Source organism: Aulostomus chinensis, chromosome 1, assembly GCF_037954235.1.
Source record: "Aulostomus chinensis isolate RoL2024-O1b breed Wild chromosome 1, RoL_Achi_v1.0, whole genome shotgun sequence".
NCBI lineage: Eukaryota > Metazoa > Chordata > Actinopteri > Syngnathiformes > Aulostomidae > Aulostomus > Aulostomus chinensis.
This window is the reverse complement of record NC_141320.1, coordinates 4,823,888-4,847,500: the sequence shown is the minus strand read 5'-3', so window position 1 is coordinate 4,847,500 and position 23,613 is coordinate 4,823,888. Positions and strand designations below refer to the sequence as shown.

The 23,613-nt window shown below is 48.9% G+C and overlaps 1 protein-coding gene across 2 annotated transcripts in view; it reads right to left on the bottom strand.

The window, feature by feature from the left end:
- Window positions 1-9,283, bottom strand: part of LOC147270098 (protein NLRC3-like) — a 16,217-nt gene extending 6,934 nt beyond the window's left edge. Inside the window, exons 1-6 of one of the 2 annotated variants that reach the window (XM_086205311.1) lie at window positions 9,242-9,283; window positions 7,894-8,224; window positions 7,643-7,753; window positions 7,387-7,465; window positions 7,090-7,285; window positions 5,111-6,908 (exon numbers count right to left, since the gene is read on the bottom strand). In XM_086205311.1, coding sequence (XP_086061437.1) covers window positions 5,111-6,908; window positions 7,090-7,285; window positions 7,387-7,465; window positions 7,643-7,753; window positions 7,894-8,210 — 2,501 coding nt within the window. In that variant the 5' untranslated portion in view covers window positions 8,211-8,224; window positions 9,242-9,283. Of the gene's footprint in view, window positions 1-5,110; window positions 6,909-7,089; window positions 7,286-7,386; window positions 7,466-7,642; window positions 7,754-7,893; window positions 8,225-9,106; window positions 9,220-9,241 lie in introns of those variants that run through there. The other variant, XM_086206031.1, reaches the window with a different exon arrangement.
- Between the last annotated feature and the right edge of the window lie 14,330 nt (window positions 9,284-23,613).

The following is a 23,613-nucleotide window of genomic DNA, read 5'->3' as shown; positions in this document are numbered from 1 at the left end:
GAACTGATTTAACTGATGCAGTCTCTTTTATCCTTTAATTTCATCACTATATTTTATCTTTTAATTTTTTTATTCTACTTTTCAATTAGCTCTTAAACTTTTAGATTTTATATGTATGTATATATATATATATATATATATATATATATATATATACATATAAATATAAAAGTATATATGTTTATATATATATATTTTATGTCATTCTGCTACTTTAATATCATTGTAACTCTGTTCTTTCCTATTCTACCTTCTTTTAGTCTTTTAGTTTTTAGCTCCAGTGTTTCCTGGTGGGGGCCCTCCACACTGGGAGGTGTGTCTGGTCCGCCCGCAGGGGCGTCATGCTTGGGATCGTCCAGGCCCGGAGAGCCGGGGGGCTCTGCATGATATGTGGAGTGTACCCGTCTGTCCGGGTCAGGGGGTCTCGGTGGCTTTATATTGTATTTAATGTTTTTCTTTTATTTCTGTGAAGCACTTTGTGTTGCAGTTTCTGTCTGAAAAGTGCCATATAGATATAAATAAAGTAAAGTAGCTTCAAGCTAAAGAGACGTGGCCGGATCCTCCTGCATTCTGCAGTCCCACACAAGTCATGCAGGAGGAGAACCTCTCTGAGAGCTCACGACTCCTGTTGGTGAGTTCTTGACCAGCAGAATCCACTTTTTAGGTGAAGCATCACTTTAACAATGTGAACTAGTTTGAACCCACTGGTCTGATTCTGAGGGAGTTTCCAGCTTTACAAGAACAGGAAGCCTCAACTGGTCTGATTGATTTCTACCATTTTCTGATTTTTGGTCTCTTTTGATGACGTGTGCTACAGTGTGATGTCACAGCTGGAGCTGGAGTCTGCCCTCGCACTGCGCGGTGGTGGACCCTCTGCCCGGATCTCCAGACAGTGCCCCTTGGTGCTCCAATCTGACCCCTGGACCAGGTAGGCTAGACTCCCTGTCGGCTGGTTGCAGTGGTGACGGGGTGGTCAGCAGGGCCAGTCTGGAAGTTGGCCCCCTGCAGGTCTGGCCCATTCCTCAGCCCCTCTCATTGCCTCTCTGTCCCATCACATCACATCTTATGTATCACTAGGCCTTGAGGGGCTGGACCCCCCAATTTTAATCACATCGTAGACATTTATGGCTTGGGGGAGTGCATGAGGATGTACTGGGAGACTCTGCCGTCTGCAACCGGCGGGGCTCCCATGCCCTGGGTGCCTCAGCCAATTTTAACTACATTCTAGTCATCCACATCATCACATCTACATTCCTACGCACAACACGCACCCTGCACCATGTTGGGATGGGGGGGCAGCTGGGGCAGGGAGTGGGTCCAGTGCTGCCTCCTTTGCTAACTGCACGATTGCAGGCCTGGGGGCCTGGCCGGGGCTCTTTGTGGGGGGGGCTGGTCCTCTTCCCAGCATGGTGGTTGGGCTGGGGTTGGTCACGGGCCCTGCTGTTGTGCGGTGGATCGCTCGCTGGCGGTTTCACTAAGTCTGAGGTGCCCTGGACTGTATCAGCATCGATGGAGTCCTCAGCCCCTGTATGGAGGAAGATGAGGGTATGATTGTTTAGTCCGGGGGTGGCGGTCCTGGGCGTGCGTGCTTTCAGCTCACCCTGGCGGGTGGGCTGGGCCTCTCAGGGGAGTGGGGGTTCCTGGCTGGCTGGCTGGTGGTGCCCTATAGCCTGAAGCCCGCCTGCTCTGTGGGGAGGGGGAGAACAGGGGATGGGTGGAGGGGATGGGGATCGGGGGTTGGGGGGGGTAGCTCCATTCGGGGCGGTGGGCCTGGTCGTTGTGGTGGGCTGTGGTTGCCCCACCTGGGTGTGGGGTGTGGGTGGGTGTCGGCCTCGCCGCTGGCGGACCTCTTGGGGGGCTCTGGTCGGGTCTCGGGCCAGAGGGGCCCTGTGCCCCTGGGCTCTGCTCATGCTGTGGGGGGGGGGAGTGCCCGGTGGGACCGGGGTCCTCTCTGCCCCGTCTCTCTGTGGGTTGCTTCTGGGTGGGGTTTGCTGCTCCTATGCTTTCCTACGGGTCTCGGCATGGGTTTGGCCTGTGGCTGTTTCCTGGGGGAGGGGTGGCCTGGGGCTCCCTGTGTCCTGGGGGTTTCTGGGTGCTCTCGTGGCTTGTTCCTGACCTGCCTGCTATCCTGGACTGGGGGTGCGATGTCCTGGCCCCCCACATCAGCTACAGCCAGCTACGCACAGCATCCAAGACAAATTGTTGCACACACACATACACATACACACAGGTATACACACATAAACGCATGCGGTGCACAACTGACCCATAATCACACACTCAGACATTTATCTAAAAATTGTATTAAACCAAATGGTAAACCTGCACTGGAAATTCTGCAACCAATGTTTTTTCCTTTTTTTTTCTTTTCTCCTCTCTGTTGTTGTTGTTACTTTTTCTTTGTTTGTTTGTTTGTTTTTTGTTTTTTGTTTTTTTTTCTGCTATTGCTGTTGTTGTCTTTGTCCCCCCCACTTGTCTTCCCCTGTCCTGTCCCTGCTCTCTCTTCCTGTCCTCTCCTGAGTCTCAGTCCGGTAGCTTCATCAATGAACCAACACCATTCCTAATAAAGTTCAACACAGATGCTGATAGGAGGAGTTTGTCAGGTTCCTCCTTAGCAGAGTAGAACTGCTTCAGTCCAACAAGGCACCAGAAACATGGATGCTGCTGCTGAACAGGACAGGTTAAAAAAAAAAAACTTGTCTGATTGATTTCTACTATTTTTGGTCTCTTTTGATGACATGTGACAATGTGATGTCACAGCGGCCATATTGGATGAGCTGGAGTCTCTCAGGAAAGTTGTTTTCTTTTTTCTCTCCAAGTCCATTCATAATGAACCAAAGAAAACACTGCTAATAAACCAGCAGAAGACGAGGAGGAAGTTCAAAAGTCTCTGAACTTCAAGTCAGAGGATCGATGTCAGGTTGCCAGCAACAGAGGGACCAACTAGATTAGACTGATGAAGAGCAGCACCTGAAGGCTGCCATCAAAGAAGAAGACCAGAGAAGAGAAGAGACTGAAAAGAGAGGGGAAGATTTGGAGCAACAAACAAGGACGAGGACTTGGTGATGTCTGGACCTGAGACCAGCCACCGCACCTCTGCTGCCTCACAGCTGCTGACCAGCAGGGTGAGGACGCACCCAGAGGTGAACTGCAGTCACTTGAGCAGGGAGTCAGGGAGTTCTTCAACAACAGAGAGGTTCCTATGAACAGGGACCAGATCGCTGCTCGTCCACCAAACCAGAGACACAACAACAGGCTCAGCATCATCGCTCCATTTGTGAGCAGAAAACATGAAGCTGAGGTGTCCATGCAGAAGAGCCTCTCACAAAGACAAACTGAGACTGAGACAGAATCCTGACAAAGAGAAAGAGAATTCAGGACTGGTGGAGAGGAGCTGGAGAGTCCTGATCAGACTGAACGCTCACCTGAGCAGGTAAAAGTGACAGTGGTCAGAGACCTGGAAGATCTTGATCAACATTCATGACAATGTTGAATGTTGAGGAGGAGAGGAGGAGGAGTGAGGAGATGTCCCACTGTCAAAGGAGTTGTGCTGTGAAATATCAGCAACTTCAGTTTGGGAGAGATAAATCTGGGAAAACTGGAAGAAAATGAGTGAATCCACACTTTGGAAGTCTTCTGCTGTCAAGATCCAACAATTTAGGAGTTAGAAACTGTCACTGATCAGAGATCAACTTCCACCAGAACATCAGCTTGAACTGTGACTGTTATTCTGAAGAGGAGTTCAGTTCTGGAGTCAAATGGAGCAGTTTTCAGTCCTTCACTTCACCAGCAGGAGGCTCTGCAGCAACTTCTCCTCAATCAAAGAGAGCGTCATCAGTTTCAGCAGAGATTTAGTGAGCAGCAACTTTGGAGCCTTGGCTGAATGATAATAATGAGCTGCAGCATGGAGGAGAGGCTCTGAAAGGTTTAGTCCAACCAGGGTCAGAGAGAGAGGGGGCTGTTGCTCTTCAATGCCAGGTTCTTGATCAGATCACCATGGTTACTGAGAAGCTGATGGATGTGTGACCTCTGAAATTGAGGCTGACAGATGCAGAACCATATTAGTTAGTTGTGTTTCTAGAGCGCCGGGTCGATCAGTCGATCAGTTTCATCCACTTCCAGGATGACGTGAAGAGCATCAGGATAAAGTGAGAGTTTGGTTTGTTGGATTTGGTGAAATCTGTTGATCATTCAAAACTGCAGAATTTGTTCCTTCATGTTTAGTGGAGTTTCTATCCAGTCGTTGTAGAACCTAAGAGAACCTGAGAGAACAGAGCAGCACTGATTGACAATCTTTCTATCAATGTGATTGATGGACAGAGGAAAGTCAACTGTTAGTGGCTGGTGGGAGCCACCATTTGCCTGTTTACAGTGGCAGAGATGAAGAAGAACTTCAAACTCAGAACAAACAGACAGAGGAACAGTTTGGAGGGAACAAATCACCAGAGGCAATGAAGGCTCAGAGCAGAACCTGAGAGTCCTGATTGACAGGAAGTTTCTGGAGAGGACAGCAGGGAATCCTAGGATGAGGTTTGACAGCCATTTTGGACTCTTTTTGACCGACGTTGTCTGTTGAGGGAGTTTAGACAAATTCCTAGAGAGGAGGAAGCCAAGGTGAACAAAAGGTTTGGAGAAAGACTTTAAGAAGAAAAATAGGCTCTGGAGGGAATTTATCAAGCATCCACCAGAGGAAAAGGAGGAGAAGAACAAACTAAAACCAGAAGAACATCTGATGAGATCAGAACAAAAAGACTCTTCTGATCAGTTGTTGGAGAAACAGAACATGGACATCATGATTGAACTTCAGCCCTCATGAATGCCTTCCCTTCATGTGGAGGAGAGCTTGTTAAACTAGAAGAAATATCTAGTAGTCCAGCTCAGGATGTTCTGCTCTCATCATTCTGACCAAACTCTTTGGACGGGACATCGGCCAAATGTCCTCCCTGTTCCACCACATTCTGGTCTCTGTTCTTTCCTGTTCTATCCTGCTCCAACTTCCCACAGAGACTCAGACCATGAGAGGAAGGAGGATGAGAACCAGAGGTGTTCCTCACGTATGAAGTTCAACTGGTAAAAGTCTCATCACACATCCAGGACTTCATCCACCTACCGAGCTGCAGTTGAAGCTTTGACCACTGGCAGCAGCCTCAGAAGAGCCTCCTCTGAAGCTGAATATTTGCTCAGCTCAAACACGTCCAGATCTTCTGAGGACAGTAAGATGAAGACCAGAGCCGACCACTGAGCTGGAGACAGTTCAGCTGAGGACAGACGTCCTGATCCCAGCAGACGCTGGATCTCCTCCACCAGAGAACCATCGTTCAGTTCATTCAGACAGTGGATCAGGTTGATGCTTCTCTCTGGAGACAGATCCTCATTCATCTTCGTCTTGATGAACTCAACTATTTCCTGTTTGGTCTCTGAGCTTCTTCCTGTCTGTGACACCAAACCTTGCAGGAGAGTCTGATTGGTCTGCAGTGAGAGACCCAGGAGGAAGCGGAGGAACAAGTCCAGGTGTCCATTGGGACTCTTCAAGGCATGGTCCACAGCTCTCTGGTGCAGGTGTTTTAGTTCAGGTTTCTTTCTGAAGACTCGTGACCTCCGGAATGTTTGTTCCTCTGTCAGCAGATTGACTCCAGAGTTGATGAAGGTCAGATGGACATGAAGAGCAGCCAGAAACTCCTGAACACTCAGATGGACAAAGCAGAACACCCGGTCCTGGTACAGTCCTCTCTCCTCTCTGAAGATCTGAGTGAACACTCCTGAGTACACAGAGGCTGCTCTGATGTCGATGCCACACCCTGTCAGGTCGCATTCATAGAAGATCAGGTTGCCTCTCTGCAGCTGATCAAAAGCCAGTTTTCTCAGAGCCTTCATCATCCTCTTGCTCTCTGGAGTCCAGTGTGGATCCGTCTCAGCTCCTCCATCATATTTGACCTTCTTGACTTTGGCCTGAACCACCAGGAAGTGTATGTACATCTCAGTCAGGGTCTTGGGCAGCTCTCCTCTCTGTCTGGTGGTCAACAGGTCCTCCAGGACGGTCGCAGTGATCCAGCAGAAGACGGGGATGTGACACATGATGTGGAGGCTTCGGGACCTCTTGATGTGGGAGACCATGGTCTCAGCCTGCTCCTCATCTCTGAATCTCTTCCTGAAGTATTCCTCCTTCTGGGGGTCAGTGAACCCTCTGACCTCCGTCACCATGTCAACACACTCAGCAGGGATCTGATTGGCTGCTGCAGGTCGTGTGGTCATCAAGAGGTGAGCGGAGGGAAGCAGCGTCCCTTTGATGAGGTTTGTCAGCAGCACGTCCACTGAGGTGGACTCGGTAGCATCGGTCAGGGTCCGGTTGTTATGGAAGTCCAGAGGGAGTCGACATTCGTCCAGGCCGTCAAAGATCAACGCAACCTGGAACTCTTCCAACCTGCTGATTCCTGCTTCTTTGATTTCAGGGAAGAAGAGATGAACAAGTTCCACCAAGCTGAAGTTCCTCTGCTTCAGCACATTCAGCTCTCTGAAGGTGAACGGGAACATGAAGTCTATGTGCTGGTTGGTTCTGCCTTCAGCCCAGTCCAGTGTCAACTTGTGTGTTAGGACCGTCTTCCCGATGCCAGCCACTCCCTTTGTCAGCACGGTTCTGACTGCTGCTTCTCTTCCAGCTGAGGCTCTAAAGAGGTCTTCTAGTCTGATGGTTGTTTCTGGTGCGGCTGGTTTCCTGGATGCTGCTTCAACCTGTCTGACCTCGTGTTCCTCATTGACCTCTGCAGCCCCTCCCTCAGTGATGTGAAGCTCTGTGTAGATCTGATTCAGAAGGCTTGGGTTTCCTGCTTTAGCGACCCCCTCAAACACACACTCAAACTTCTTCTGCAGGTTGGACTTCAGTTGACGTCGGCAGGCTGCAGCAGTTCCTCCTGAATGAACAAAGAACAAATTGAGTCAAGGGTGAAGACTGGGACTCGTCCTGGTCCTGATATATCTGGGTGCTGCAGGAAGGAAGCTGGAACTGGTTTGACGAGGGCTTGAATGTGAGGAACCTTCACTTGGATCAAAACATGATGCACTCCAGCTTTAAAGCTGTTCAAATCATCTTACTGCTGAGCAGACGGTCAGCCAGCTGCTCCTGATTCATTCTCTTGAGGAAGTCCAGTGTGATCTTCATGAACGCCTCTCTGCTCCTCCTCTGCTCCTCCTCATCATCCAACCACTCCTCTGGTTCATCTGGACTCAGAACCCTCCGGACTCTCTTCAGCTCCTTCTTCACAAAGTCAACAATCTTCTCCTCCAGCAGCTGGAACAGAATAAATGTCAGAGTGAAACGAGTGGAGGCAACAACAGGTCATGTGACTGAAAACCTGCTGGTCTCCAGTGAGTGACTGAACCCTCACGGACCATAAAGATGGAGTCCAGGTGTGCTGGGTGTTGCTGGATGGACTCACCACTGAGACCATCTGAGTTCTGCTGATCATGTCTGTGGAGACAAGATGAAGTCAAAGAACCAATAGTAAAGGAACACCAGGGACCTTCATGGTAGCAGGGACCTGGACCCAGCAGAGATGGGGGGTCTGTGGCTGGTCCCAGACCTGCCCACAGCCCCCTGCTCTTGAGTGGAAGAGATCGTATCAGAACAGACAGTTTACATTCTCACCTGGGATCAGACTCCAGTCCACCTTTGAAGTCTGGACAATGACCCATAGACCAATCACTCTTCATGGACACACAGCTGGGTTCAGGGGGGTCTGATGTCCTCTGAGAGAACCTGATGGAAACAACACTGATCAATGCTGATGATCAGGAAAAATCATCCAGGAAAACAGGAAAATGTTGAAGGTCAAACGTTTTAATGATGACGATAAAAAAAATGCCTGAGAAAAATGAGTTTCAGTCCTCAGAGCTCACCTCTGACCAGAAGACTGTTGACCATCTTTGAAAGAAATCCCCCGATTCATAGAGTTGTTGCTTCTGAAGGACACACAGCTGGGTCCAGGTCCAGCTCCAGCTCCAGCTCCAGGTCCAGTTCCAGGTCCAGTTTCAGCTCCAGGTCCAGGTCCAGGTCCAGGTCCAGGTCCAGGTTCAGCTCCAGGTCCAGGTCCAGTTCCAGGTCCAGGTTCAGCTCCAGGTCCAGGTCCAGGGCCAGGTCCAGGTCCAGGACCAGTAGAGTCCAGCCTGGTTTTCTGGGGAGGGGCTCCCTCCTCTGGGTCCTCACTCTGATTCATATCAGAGTTCAAACCTTCACACAAACACAACAACACCTTCATTTATCAACAAGCTTCACATCTCAGGACCCAAACTTGTGACTCCTCCAAGTTCAAATCCTTCTCCTCTTCAGAGACATGGAGGAGAGACATTCATTCTTCTCTGTCTGGAGGAAGGAAGTCATCTGATAGCAGCAAGAAGACCTGAACCTCTGGACTCCAGCAGGACAGTTGAACTTTGTCTGGTTGAGCTGCTCTGAACTGAAAGAGCTGTTATCAGATCCAACATCAAAGTCTGACAAATGAAGCTATCACCATGACAACCTGACTATCAGACTGTTGGTGTCATCACCTTCTGATGGAGAACAGAATCTCCATGAAGCAGCGAGTGCAGGTGAAGGAACCAGCAGCTCTGACTTTGGAAAGATCTCAGTCCAACATTCCTACTCGGAATGTTGATCCAAGCATCAGGAAACTCTGATGGTTCGGATCAGATTCCAGGTTTGAGTCTCAGCTTCACTCCTCCAACAGCTCAGAATCATAAACTCAGGCTTTTCTAGCAGCTCCTCCTCCTCCAGGACCTCAAACAGCAACACTGAATGATGCTGTGGTCAGGACCCTCTTTCATGTCTGGATGACACACAGCGGCTGTCCCTCAACTCCAGTGTGAAGTCTGGCATGTTAAGATCCAGTTGGACCCGTTCAGACTCTCCCTGCATTCTTCCCTGATGACGCAACATGAGAAACCAAGCGCTGCTGGTTTGCTGTGAACGTTCCCGCTGACGCTCGTTGTGAACCAGCTAGAATCCCACCTTCACACCTCCTGATGGAGACGGTTCAGCTGGACACTCAAGCAGGGAGCCGACTCAGTCAGAGGGATCCTGTTGGTCTGGGGGGTTCTCACCTGCTGAACTCACCTGAACTCAACCTGCACACTCGTTCAATGGTTCTTTTCTTCCCTCCTTCTTCCCCCTCCTTTAATTCAGTTAGCGGTTCAAGACAAACAGGTGACCGACATGGACAGACATGTCCATCAATCATGGCCTTCATACCTGGATCAGAGAGACGCTGCTCCTTCTCCCTCCTCAGTCCAGGTGTTTATGTGCATTTGATCTGGCGTCGCTTCCTCATAACTACAAGTCAACGAGAACAACCTGAAAACCAGTCAGGCCACAGGCAGAAACCAGTTACAGGCAGTTGTCCGATCTCTCCACTAGATGGTGCTGCCTGCCTCTGTGATGGCTCCAGATCAGATGGATCCCAGCAGCAGCAGCAGTTGAGTGCTTCAACACTTCCAGACCTTCATGAGGTCACATCAAGTTCTTCCAGGATTCACTGAGAGACGTCTTTGAACAGCTGCAGCTTGTCTCTGTCCAGGGTCTCATCATCATCTCCCAGTTTTCCTCCTGCTCCCCCATTCAGACCTGAACTGCCATCAATATTATTCATGTTGTTATCTGACTGAAGTCTTTACACATCAGAGGTGCCACCCTTGGGCCATGCTGGGGTCGTCCCTTTGGTTCGCTTCTCCCACTTTTCAGAAATTTCTAACCTTTGTTTTAAAAGCTCAGGGTTCTTCGCCCCGATTAGGACGGTTGATACGATACTCATTTTACAAGTTGCACCTTTAACCTGTTCTTCTATTGGCACTTGGAATAAAAGACAAGAGGATAAACATGAACGTCTGTGCAGGAGTCCAGGTGAGCACGGGGGGACTATTTTTAACTTTCTGTGTCTGTGTATCTTCTGGGCCGGTTGCCCAGCTATGAGTCAACTGTACTATAATACCCACACACACCTTAGTCACGCCCACTGACCATTCCCACCAATCACAGCTGGAGGAGCCAGGAGGCGTTTCCCCTTCAGTCATACACACCTCTCCTTTCACTTGTTCAGGTTCCTTTCTGCTGCTATAGGCTTAGACTGCTGGGGGACACATCAGGTTACATTGAGCCCTTCCCTCCTCTCCTCTCCTCTCCCCCTCTCTCCTCCTCTCCTCCCTGCACATTTTACTTGTTGCACTTTGTAGTTTGGCCTTGGTGTCTCGCAGTCTCTCTGTGTTTCCACAGATCCACCGGAGCCCCAACCGCCGCCTGCATCGCCCCCCCCCCCCCTTATTCCCTACTGTTACACCGGCCTGCGCTCCCCTTCCATGAACAAGTCTGCCATCCAGTCCCCCATCAAGCTGGCTTGCTCTCCCTGCCTCCCCTACCAGAAGCTTCCTTCTTCAGCTGTTATTAACATTTCCGTGTTTCCCACATTTTGTATTGTAAACTGTTTTCTTGTCCGTAACAACATCTACTGCACGTCTGTCCGTCCTGGGTGAGGGATCCCTCCTCTGTTGCTCACCCTGAGGTTTCTCAGATTTTTCCCTGTTAAAAGGGTTTTCTATGGAGTTTTTCCTCAGTCGATGTGAGGGTCTAAGGGCAGAGGATGTTGTTATGATGCCATGTGAAGCCCTTTGAGACAAACTGTTTGTGAAAACGGGCTATACAAATAAAATTGCCTTGCCTTGCCTTTCCCTCCTTTCACTCTGACTCCTTCATCAGAACTGGGCAACAACAACTCCTCTATCTGTGCTGCAGCCTGGCCTTTTATCCACTTCAACCTCTCCCTCCTCACCCGTCCAGCCCTCCTCTCACACCCTCACTCTTACCTCCAACTTTGGAACTCCAACATGGAGCGACACAAGATCTTCAGAAGAAGTGCAGGTTATAGATTTGCTAGATGAAACAGTTTCCATGAACAAAGGGTTCACGTTGATGGAATAAAGTACAAGAATTCTTTGATTTAAAACAAATGCATGACCAGTTTTTTGTGAAGGGGAAACATGAATTAGACTTGAACAAAACATGGTCCAGATGTAGAACTGCAGCAGTGTTGAACCCAGGTCTGACTGCTGGAGGACCAACAGAGCCCATCAAGCTCTGTGTACTGGAACGTGGAGTTTAGTTCCTGTCACACAGCACTGCTCTCTCTCTGCTCCTCTCAGCCACACTCCTGGATGAAGCTCAGTCACACCACACATATGAACACTCACAAACACACAAGGACACACACTCACCAACACTAAACATGAACCAACACAACCTGGTCAGCCTGAGTCAGGTCTGCTCAGGTGTCCTCAGTCAGGGGGGACTGGACCCAAGCATTTCTTTGGTTTTTATTGTGTGTCCTTATTCTGAGGGATGTTTCCCTCTCTATGTTCAGGAGGTTTATGGGACTTGCTGGTATTTTCAACTGAATGGTTTACTGGAAGCTGGAGAGACTGATCAGACCAGTCACTCCAGGAAACCTCCTTTAAATGCTGTCAGGGAGGGAGAGCTGTCTGCTGGTGGTGGTGTTCATTCCTCAGTGGGAGCCTCTATGGTTGATGTTCTACTGCCCTCTGGTGGTGAGGCAGTGGGGATGCAGGTGATCTGCTGGTCTGGTTGAACGTGAGTGGACAGAAACCTTGTTGAGGTGACTGGGAGTTCCTGACTGTGGTGAGCTGCCTTGCTTCTCCTCAGGTCTTCATGGTGGCTTTCTGCTGGACTGTTGTTGAAGGGAACATGGCATCGTATCATTTTCAGCTCTGACATCTGGACAGTGGACAGATGTGACATCATCATGGTCTCACTGCCTGCTTTGTTCATGGATCAATGGAACGTTGTGTTGGAACCTTTATTGTAGAACTGCTATGAGCTGAGAGCTCAGTGTTGTTGGAACAACGCAGCTCCACATGGGACTGATGTGATGAAGAGGTTTTTATTGAGCTGAAGCTGGAGAGCAACAATCAAAATGGAGCAGCAAACATTCTGATGGCAACGTTTACAGAGGAAAACTGTTGCAGAGTTCAGAGTCCCAGTGAGTCAGGTCAGGACTGGGAACACTGGTCTCTCCTCAGCACCTCTGACACTGGAGTCTGGGAGCCCTGGGTGGCCTCACAGCTCACCCAGCCCACCTTCCTCCACTGGTCTGCGGGGAGCCTCAGGGTGCTGCTCCAGCTGTAGAGGCTGTCCTTCTCCAGCACCCCAGGGCTCCTGCTCTCCTCCCCGCCGCTGCTGCTGCCGTCCACCTTCCAGGCCAGACTCTAGTCTGAAGGGAAGCCCTTGTTGGCCAACAACACCAGCGTGACCCTCTCCTGCTGCAGCTTCTGGCTGGAGGGGGGCAGCACCGTTAGGGAGGGAGGGACATCACCTAGAAGACACCGCTCAGATTAGAGGACAGGCTAGCTGTCAATCAAACCCTGCTGCTAGGACACCAGGACTGTGAGAGCAGATTTCCTCTTGAAGGAGTTTCTGTCAGATGTTTCTCTGCTCCAGCAGTCACTCACTCACACATTGTTTCACTTCCCTTCAAGAAGCGGCTCAGAAAGAGTCCTCACCGCCCAAATAGAAGCAGGACCCTGACAATGGAGGAAAGCCCCTTTGGCAGCAGCTCCACTTTGAAAACTGCCATCATCTAAAGCTTCTCTGTTCAGTCATGAAGATGAAGAACAAAGAAACCCCACACATTCAAATCTCCCTGATTCAGTACCATGGGGACAATGTTTACTTTGTCCTGTTACCAGGAGGAGGGATTTACCTGTGGCTGAGCATCAAAGGCAGCTTCAAGGAGCCAGAAATGCCCTTATTTGGACATGACTTTGTCGAAGGACTCCCCTGAAATTCAAGGCCCTGAATGGGAAAGTATTTACAAACCTGGTAACTTAAACAACAAACCAGTCAAACCACAGCTACCAGTTTAAACTTCAGACTTGGAGGTTCATGTTCATGGTCGACTTCCAAAACTTGACTTCAGAATTCTTTGAACCCAGAATTTTTTTACTCTTTGATTTCAGAATTTACTCTTTGATGTCATCGTGATACAATGGACCAAACCTCTAGATTTGATATTCTACTGCCCTCTGTTCACTGTTATGCAGATGACACACAACTTTACTTGTCGATGGAGCCAGACGACACAAGCCAGCTTACTCATCTGCAAGACTGCCTGAAAGACATTAAATCCTGGATGTCTTCTAACTTCTTAATGCTAAATTCAGATAAAACTGAGGTCATCGTGTTTGGACCTAAACACCTCAGGGACACACTCTTGAATCGGATCTCTACTCTAGATGGCATCACCCTAACTCCGAGTACAACTGCAAGGAACCTTGGGGTCATTTTTGACCAGGTCCTTTCCTTCAGCTCCCACATAAAGCATGTGACTAGGACCGCCTTCTTCCACCTGCAGTATCGCTAAGATTAGGAATATCCTTTCCCAGAGTGATGCTGAAAAACTGGTCCATGCATTTATCACTTCTCAGCTGGACTACTGCAACTCTCTCCTGTCAGGATGTCCTAAATACTCCCGAAAGAGTCTCCAGCTGGTCCAGAACGCTGCAGCCAGGGTTCTGACAGGAGTTAAGAAGAGAGAACACATCTCTCCCACTTTAGCTTCTCTCCACTGGCTTCCTGTAGGATCTTGCCTCCATTGGGTCAACGGACTGCTCAAGTTTAGCGTACATACACAGCAAATGTATATGTGCTGTTGTTAAATTTCTGAAGTGTACCATTATTACTTTCAATCTGTAATAATTGTGACCGCTTGTGATCGTTGTATCAGGCTTTGAGTTGTGTAATGCAATTTCGCCTTGGGCTCGATCCCTTGGTGACAAATAAAACACTCAAATACTCAAATAGAATCGACTTCAAAATCCTTCTGCTAACTTATAAGGCTCTCAATGATAAAGCTCCATCCTATTTGAAAGAGCTCATTAGTCCCTGCTGTCCGACCAGAGCACTCCGCTCCCAGAATGCAGGTCTTTTAGTGATTCCCAGTATCTCTAAAAACAGACTGGGAGGTAGAGCCTTTAGTTACCGGGCTCCTCTACTGTGGAACCAGCTCTCTCCATGGGTCAGAGAGGCAGACACTTTAACTACGTTTAAGTCCAGGCTTAAGACTTTCCTTTATGACAGAGCCTTCAGTTAGGACTGGTTCAGGTAGCTCTGAACCATTGATAGCTATGCTGCTACAGGCTTAGACTGCTGGGGGACACATCAGGTTACATGGAGCCCTTCCCTCCTCTCCTCTCCTCTCCTCTCCCCCTCTCTCCTCCTCTCCTCCCCGCACATTTTTGGAACTGTCACTACCACTACTTGTTGCACTTTGTAGTTTGGCCTTGGTGTCTCGCAGTCTCTCTGTGTTTCCACAGATCCACCAGAGCCCCAACCGCCGCCTGCATCGCCCCCCCCCCCCCCTTATTCCCGACTGTTACACCGGCCTGCGCTCCCCTTCCATGAACCAGTCTGCCATCCAGTCCCCCATCAAGCTGGCTTGCTCTCCCTGCCTCCCCTTCCAGAAGCTTCCTTCCTCAGCTGTTATTAACATTTCCGTGTTTCCAACATTTTGTATTGTAAACTGTTTTCTTGTCTGTAACAACATCTACTGCACGTCTGTCCGTCCTGGGTGAGGGATCCTCCTCTGTTGCTCACCCTGAGGTTTCTCAGATTTTTCCCTGTTAAAAGGGTTTTCTATGGAGTTTTTCCTCAGTCGATGTGAGGGTCTAACGGCAGAGGATGTTGTTATGATGCCATGAAGCCTGGAGACAAACTGTTGGTGAAAATGGGCTCTACAAATAAAATCGCCTTACCTTGTGACATTCAGGACATTTTTGGAGCCTCTTGTTGGATTTTGCCACAGAGAATCAGAGCCAATCAAAAGCCTGGTGGACTTTAACATGGAGGACTGAACAAGTCAAGAAAGCATCAGTTTGACCTTCACAGGTGTTTCTGTTCCTGTCTCAATGCTGTAGAAAGAGCCTGAGGAGCTCAGACGGTAGAGCATCAGACTTTTAATGTGAGGGTCCAGGGTTCAAGTCCCTGTTCAGGTGCTGTGGAGGTTCCAGTGTTTGACAACATGGTACTGGATGAAGTTTAGTGTTGAACAAACTGTCAACGTCAAAAGTAGAAGTGTTCTTGTCTTGCCACTGTGAGACTGTTGCGAGAAAAGTGACCAATAATAATTTCATGTGGCATGCAATTAACAAAAGACCTACATTGATGGTCGAGGGGTCTGGAGCCTATCCCAGCATCTACAGGCCAGAGGCAGGGTTCACCCTGGACAGGTCACCAGTCCATCACAGGGTCAGCACACAGAGACGAACAACCATTCATACCTACGGTCAATTTAGAGTGTCCAATCAGCCTCATCCCAAATTACACATCTTTGGACGGTGGGAAGGAGCCGGAGTACCAGAGAGAACCCACGCATGAACGGGGAGAAGATGCAGATTCTGCACCTGAGCCTGGACTCAAACCCAGAACCTTCTTGCTGTGAGGCCACAGTGCTAACCACTGCACCATCATGCCGCCGTGGTCTCATATACTTTTCTCAATTGTGTTTCTTTCATGTCCTCCTGAGATCAAAGACAGAATTCTAGCTACTGTCAAAGCCCTGATGACATCATCAGGAATTCTGACTTTGATCTGGAGACTCTTGCTTTAATCTGAATTTGATCTGACGAATGTTTTAGTTTAGGTTGCATGATGCCGACCACCTCATTTCTCCTGATGGACTGGTGACCTGTCCAGGGTGAACCCTGCCTCTTGAACAATGTCACCTGGGATCGCCCCCCCCCCCATGACCCTTAAAGGACAACAACAGAAAGTGGATGGAGGGATGGACTCAACACTGAAATCAGCTGATCTGACCCACATTCTAATGTTTCCTGTCCCTCTTTAGGAGTCAATGAGAATAGTAGTGTATATAATAATGTATATCCAACCTTGTAGTATCTTTCCAAAGCTTTTCGTATTTCTTCTTGTTTCTACTTGTAGTTTTAGTGTCTGGATCTTTTCTTTTGATGTCCTGCTGTCTGCTCTTTGCTTTTGGAGCTTCCTTCAACAACTACCAGGCCTCCTGGGAACTGTAGGAAACATGGTCAAGTTCTTCTGACTTCTCCAGGAACGTCCTGCTCTCATTGGTCTGTCTTCATTTTGACTCCTCCCACTGCCACAATGACCAGCCTTTATACTCTTGGTGACTGGGGCCCTGGTTGCTGCAGGCCTCAACACCAGCCTGTGGTTGTGAGCAGGGCAGAACAGAACTGACAGTATCTCCCATGCAGGACCTGGGTCAGCGCCTGGTGCCAGCTGGGGCGCCGCTTTAACCTGGACCCCTAGAGGATCTTCTCCAGGAACTGGCCTTTTTGGTTCCATCAAGGCCTGAGAGGATGGTGAAGAGTGATCCTCTACCAGGCAGCACAGTCAGCAGCAGCCATTTTGTTCCACTAGAATCAAGTATGATAGTGACAGACTGGTGAGTATTTGCTAACTGACACTTCCTGTTTTTACTGCTATTCTTCTAGAATGTGCTCATGTTGGCTGGTCCCCAACCACAGTTTCAAAGCCATGATGACATCTTTCATCAACAATCAGACTTATTTTTTCTCTATTTGGACAAATAAGGTTTCAACTGACACGGCTGGCCAACGTCCTGGAGTTCATTCAGCCTGGAGAACCAGGTGCTGGTTCCTTCTTTTACCAGGCAGGAACGGGCAGCAGATCCAGGATCAGTAGGTGCGGATGTCTGCTTTGACTGGTAGGAGGAAAGAGAGCAGGAGAGCTGGTCAGAGACAAAGACAGATCATGAAGAAGGAGTGCTGTATTCTGCTAGCACATGCTAGTGACAGTCAGAGATCAGGAGTCTCAGCAGGGAAAGATTCATCTCTTATTTCAGATGATAGTTGGACGTTCACTGGAAGACAGTGACGTGTGGTGAGGTTCATGGCTGGTGAGGCACCGACTCCATCACAATCAGATCTGTCAACATATGAAAAAAAACCTGCATTTAATAATAAAAACAGTCAAAAAATGTTCTCCATGTTTTGGCTTCTGTCTGCCACAGCTTCTTCAGCGCTCTGGATACTTTAGCGTGAACCTCCTGCTTCCATTGAAAATCCAATTTAGAAAATTGTTTTAGCTTAGAAATGTAATCCTCCATTGTGACATTACGGCCACTCAGGAGAAAAAAAATAAGGCAAGGCAAGGCAAGGCAATTTTATTTGTAGAGCCCGTTTTCACAAACAGTTTGTCTCAAAGGGCTTCACATGGCATCATAACAACATCCTCTGCCCTTAGACCCTCACATCGACTGAGGAAAAACTCCATAGAAAACCCTTTTAACAGGGAAAAATCTGAGAAACCTCAGGGTGAGCAACAGAGGAGGATCCCTCACCCAGGACGGACAGACGTGCAGTAGGTGTTGTTACAGACAAGAAAACAGTTTACAATACAAAATGTGGAAAACATGGAAATGTTAATAACAGTTGAAGAAGAAAGCTTCTGGAAGGGGAGGCAGGGAGAGCAAGCCAGCTTGATGGGGGACTGGATGGCAGACTGGTTCATGGGAGGGGAGCGCAGGCCAGTGTAACAGTAGGGAATAAGAGGGGGGGGGGCGATGCAGGCGGCGGTTGGGGCTCTGGTGGATCTGTGGAAACACAGAGAGACTGCGAGACACCAAGGCCAAACTACAAAGTGCAACAAGTAGTGGTAATGACAGTTCCAAAAATGTGCAGGGAGGAGAGGAGGAGAGAGGGGGAGAGGAGAGGAGAGGAGGGAAGGGCTCCATGTAACCTGATGTGTCCCCCAGCAGTCTAAGCCTGTAGCAGCATAGCTGTCAATGGTTCAGAGCTACCTGAACCAGTCCTAACTGAAGGCTCTGTCATAGAGGAAAGTCTTAAGCCTGGACTTAAACGTAGTTAAAGTGTCTGCCTCTCTGACCCATGGAGAGAGCTGGTTCCATAGTAGAGGAGCCCGGTAACTAAAGGCTCTACCTCCCAGTCTGTTTTTAGAGATACTGGGAATCACTAAAAGACCTGCATTCTGGGAGCGGAGTGCTCTGGTCGGACAGTAGGGACTAATGAGCTCTTTCAAATAGGATGGAGCTTTATCATTGAGAGCCTTATAAGTTAGCAGAAGGACTTTGAAGTCGATTCTAGATCCTACAGGAAGCCAGTGGAGAGAAGCTAAAGTGGGAGAGATGTGTTCTCTCTTCTTAACTCCCGTCAAAACCCTCGCTGCAGCGTTCTGGACCAGCTGGAGACTCTTTAGAGAGTATTTAGGACATCCTGACAGGAGAGAGTTGCAGTAGTCCAGCCGAGAAGTGATAAATGCATGCACCAGTTTTTCAGCATCACTCTGGGAAAGGATATTCCTAATCTTAGCGATACTTCGCAGATGGAAGAAGGCGGTCCTAGTCACATGCTTTATGTGGGAGCTGAAGGAAAGGTCCTGGTCAAAAATGACCCCAAGGTTCCTTGCAGTTGTACTCGGAGTTAGGGTGATGCCATCTAGAGTAGAGATCCGATTCAAGAGTGTGTCCCTGTGGTGTTTAGGTCCAAAAATGATTACAATAACTGAATGACTGCACTTGACTTTCCTAACAGTAAATTGTAGTTCGCTGTCACTTCTTCTTCTGCAGCGGACCGGAGGAGGCGCAAGTAGAATCCCTGGGCTCACTAGCGCCTCCTCCATGAGGCAGGAGAACTGCGTGCCTCACCCAGCACCTTTTCGCAGCCGTTTTATGATCGCTCAGCACAAGAAACACGTTACACTCAGTGTATACAAAAACACTCTACATGATATTCACCAGCTAAACTATAGAAATGTAGTTTGTTTAGCAGAAGTATTTGAACATTTTAATAGTGCCATAGAAAGAGACAGCAATACGGGCTCCCTGCATAGCATGCAGCACAGTTAGCCGAGTCATTGAGCAATGCCTGGTGAGGCTCAGCTGCCTGGTGCCTCACCGCACGTCTCTTCTCAGTATTTGAACAATAAATATGAAAAATCTGTGATTTTGAATAAAAAATAACTTAAAACTGGTTGAGTTAAAAGCAAAATAACTTTATCGTACAAATCAAAGGAAAAATACAATAATTGCTTTTATTTTTTTCAATTTACATTTTTTTCTTTCCATGATGACGGGCGAGGCACGGCCTCACTTGCCTCCCCTGACCGCACGTCACTGACACACACACAGCCCCCCCCCCACACACACACTGAGACATGCAGCAGCTCACAGTAACTGCCTCAGTCACACAGCAGATAGACTCCTTTCTATAACAAGATAAGCAGTAGAAATGGATGGAAGTGATGATGAACTGATGAACAGGTGATTTGTCCAAAAGTCAACATCAGATTCATTTCCAATCTGTGGAAGCAGTTTCATCTTGAGGTTCCAGGTAAGAACAGCCAGCTGTGGGCTGACACACATCTCTTCAGGAGCACTTCTATGCTCCAAACTTGCCAGGTTGAATTGTGTCTGTATTCTGAGGGCAGCAGGAGGACGGAGGAGTGAGGACACACACATTTGGAACTGAGAGCAGCTGTGTGTGGGATTTCCCCTCCAAAGATAAAACCAGCTCCTTCATGCTGGCTATGAAGGCTCACAGTCACACTGACCCTGCTACAAATACTTTGATATGCAACAGACTGGTTTCTCTTCTGGTAGTTTGTTATCAACTGTTGTCACATTTAATGATCAATTTAGCTGTTAAGATGAAGGCTCACAGTCACACTGACCCAGCTACAAATACTTTGATATGCAACAGACTGGTTTCTCTTCTGGTAGTTTGTTATCAACTGTTGTCACATTTAAGGATCACTTTAGACTAGAGGGTGTCCTCTTCAGATTTTGAACAGCGTAATATAGACTCTGTGGGTCCTTCTGATTGATCAATGATGACTTGTTGAAAAATTCCTACAGTCATCAGTAGGAGCAGAGCTGATGAGGAGAAATCAACTCCAGATGTTCCCAGACGGGGAAAACCTGCTCTTCCTCGCTGGTTCACCTCTGGAAACGAAACTCCAACAGATGCGCGGACCAGAGGGAGGAAACCACGGCGTTTCACTGCTTTAGATTTAGAATCTCACGCCAAGCCGGAGAAGCAGGTCCTGAATCAGTCACGTGGTCACTGCCGGCTGGCGAGGCTTCGGACGTCACCACATACGTCATCAATACGCACTTCAAAAAACGAGAAGAAGACGCGGGAAGCTTTGAACACAACAAGGAAAGAAGGAGAAGTCCGTGAACCCCCAGCCTCAGTCTTTGTCTCCTGAAGGCTGAGTGGCGCCGGTAGAACCTCAACATGTGCGCCGCGCAGCTGCTGCGGGTGTCGGTCCAGGAGCGGATCCTCGCCGCCGCTGAAGACTTCCTGCTGCAGCTGGGAGAAGGAGACTCAGCGGCTGGAGTCCCGGTGCTGAGAGCGCTGCTCACCGAGCGGCTGGCGGCGGCCGCGGAGCAGATCGTGGCTCTGCTGGAGGAAACCGTGGCGGAGTACGAGCGGGAGAACCGCCGGCAGAGGTTGCTGCTCGATGCCGTGCTGAAGCCCCGAGTCAGGCTGGACAGAGCAGGTGAGTCCCCGCAGGGACCTGCTGGGCCCCTCATTCAGTCCAGGAAGTGGAGCTGCAGCAGGGCCGGTTCTCGACGGGCATTTATAAGGGGGCAGACAGAAATGTGAAGGGGCACATGATGGCGACTGAGGCGGGAAAGGGTGTGGTGGGGGGGGGGGGGTAGGTGGGTCTCTGGATCACTGTTGTTGTCATGTAATTGGATTGCACTTTGTCAGACCTTCACCCTCAGACCGGTCCAACCTGGTCCCACATGAAGGCTAAAGCCCAGTTCACTCCAAGATTTTAGGCGTCAGTGACTTCCCTCCCCCAATCAGGCTGAGGCATCAATGACCACCACACTACAGTAATGAGGGTGAACAGATCCAAGACAGTGGACTGGGAGGTCGCATGCGACGTCGGTGACAAAAAGTGGACACCAGCACTGCTGGATATCAGGACTTGTGGCAGTGACGTAAACGGAGCTGCAGCCAATGACAGCAGACATGGGAGCTCTGGCAGTGGGGGAGTGACGCAGAGCCACCAACAACAATGAGGAGGGGCATGGATTCTAGGAAGGGTTCACCATATCCTTGGACACAGGATTCTTGGCTCCATGGTAGCGCACTAAGGACCTGGAGGGCTGCGTTCTGCTCCACCTCCATGTTTACAATGAAAGGGGCGTGCGCTGCGTCCAAGAGTTTCCTGGTCAGCTGTGCAGTTGGCCACGCCTCCTGACGGGGAAAATCCTGTAGTCTGAACACTCCTGTGCACCGACAAATCTTGTAGTGTGAACAGCAGCCTGATTGAGCGCCGATGGTGTGAACAGCAGGGCCTGTCGCTAACAAAAAGTAGCGTAGTTTGAACAGGGCTTGAGCTTCTGCTGGTGGAACTCTGAGGGTCCCTGAGGCCCCAAACCCCTGACCAGGAGGAGGTGGCAGTCCCTCGGGGCCAAATTAAAAAAGAAAACTAAAAAAACATTTCTGGTTCCAATTCTGAGATCAACTTACAAAATAAAGTCAGACTCGATAAGAGCTCTCAATGTAGCCGATAGTTACCAAACTGAAGGGTTGGCGTTGTGTTAAACCTCTTGTTTGTCTTCTTGTCCTGTTCTCAGCTTCTTGTTTGGAGCACCTGAACTCTGTTTGCACCTGAACAGCTCCACTCTCCTTTCTCACCAATCCACTCCTCAACAACAGCCTCCTGTTTCCCTTTGCAAACTCTAACAAACCTCCATATCCAAGTCATGTGTTCTGGACTTCTCATGGCCCAAGTTGACCAAAGTCCTCTTTCTTTGATGGTAGGGGGTTTGAAGGGAGAGAGAGAGAAAGAGAAACGTCATTCTGAGTGCAACCCAACACAGCAAAAGCTGTGCTGGAACCTGACGGGCTACGTCCTGGCTCGTTAGGGTCCAAGCAGTGATTGATGGTGATGGAGGCAGTGGGGTTGGGAGGGTGTGTGTGTGTGTTTGTGTGTCACGAGAAGATACACACACAAACACACACACAGCGGTGTGACAGAGAGATGAGAGGAAGCTGACACTGTATCACGCACCTTTTTCAGCAGATTTTTCCGCTGCTGCAGATCATTTTGTCAACTCTTAATCCAGTAATGTTGGGAGTCCATCAGGATTTGTGGGGTTTTTAACTTCTAAAATTTTGTGGAAAAATCCCAGAGACAAACTCCACCTTCAGGAGCCAGAAAGAAGGATTGGATTGTTTTTCTGAAGGCAAAGGTGGTCCAATCCCATCCATGATCCCAGACCTGCTCAGTGCCCCCTCAGATAAAGATGGTGGATCAAATCAACAACAACAAGTCAGTAAAAGTCAAAGAGCAGGCAGCACAATGTTGGTGGGACTTGTTCTGATGATGGAGCTCCATTCTACCACCATCATGGATCAGACACATGAGGAAAGCTGTGGAGCAGCTGAAGGTGGTTGCTGCCAGGCTGAAGACCACCAGACACATCAGGAGTACCAGGATGGTGATGCTGAAAGAGCAGCACTGACTCAGTCAGCACACACACACACACACACACACACACACACACACACACACACACACACACACGCGTGTCAGCAGTCTCTCTGTCTCCTGCAGCAAGTCACATGATATCCAAATGAGTCCCGTCAGAATGAACCAATGTTACAGCAGCTTTAGGGGACAAAATCCAAAGGCAAACCTCCTGCAGACACCAGTGAAGCTCTGTTGTTTCATTTCAATGCAGTTTCAGTCCAGATCAGTGAGTCCAGAGCTGCTAGCTTGACAGCTAAACACGGAGCATCACAACACTCAGCAGGACCCTGGCTGGAGTCGTTCTGCCAGCTTGAAGTGACGTCACTCATGCAGCTCTTTGAGTGTCTCACTGGTTCAGACCTCCAGTGCTCCAACATGAACAGGAACTTTGAAGAACATCAACCATTCATCAACAGTATAGAACAATGAGAAGAGTTTCCACTTCTAAATAAAAGGCTATCACACTGTTACTACTACAATATTACAGTATTAGAGGTTTAGAAAGTTCACCAAATTAAGAGTAAAATGATATCAGAGGCATTGAATCAGCTACATGTAGAATACAAATGCAAAGCCAGAAAACCTGGAGAGAACCCACGTAGGAACAGGGAGAACATGCAGACTCACACAGAAAGATCCTGTGCCTGAGCCGGGGCTAGAACCCAGAACCTTGTTGCTGTGAGGTGACAGGTTGAACCACTGCACCACTGTGCCTCCTATAATGGAAACTATACAGGCCTTTTAAAAAGTTATTTTTGTTCACTGCCCAGCCGGCCTGGGCTGGACCGGCCATTCAAGAATTGTCCCACTTTTCCCAGTGGCCAGGATGTCCCTGGACCCCACACACTGACCAGGACACTGGGAGGCGGTACTCATGCTAATGGTAGCCAGCAAGTGTCTCTGGTCTTGTTGTGTCTGTAATGCGGGTCATTGTGTTCCAACTGAGCAGGAATGTTAAAACATAGAAGATTTTAATAGCTGACGGCTATTTGGTGTTGTTAGAGTGGATAAACCTCACCTTGTGATTATGAATGGACAAAACCATTCAGTGA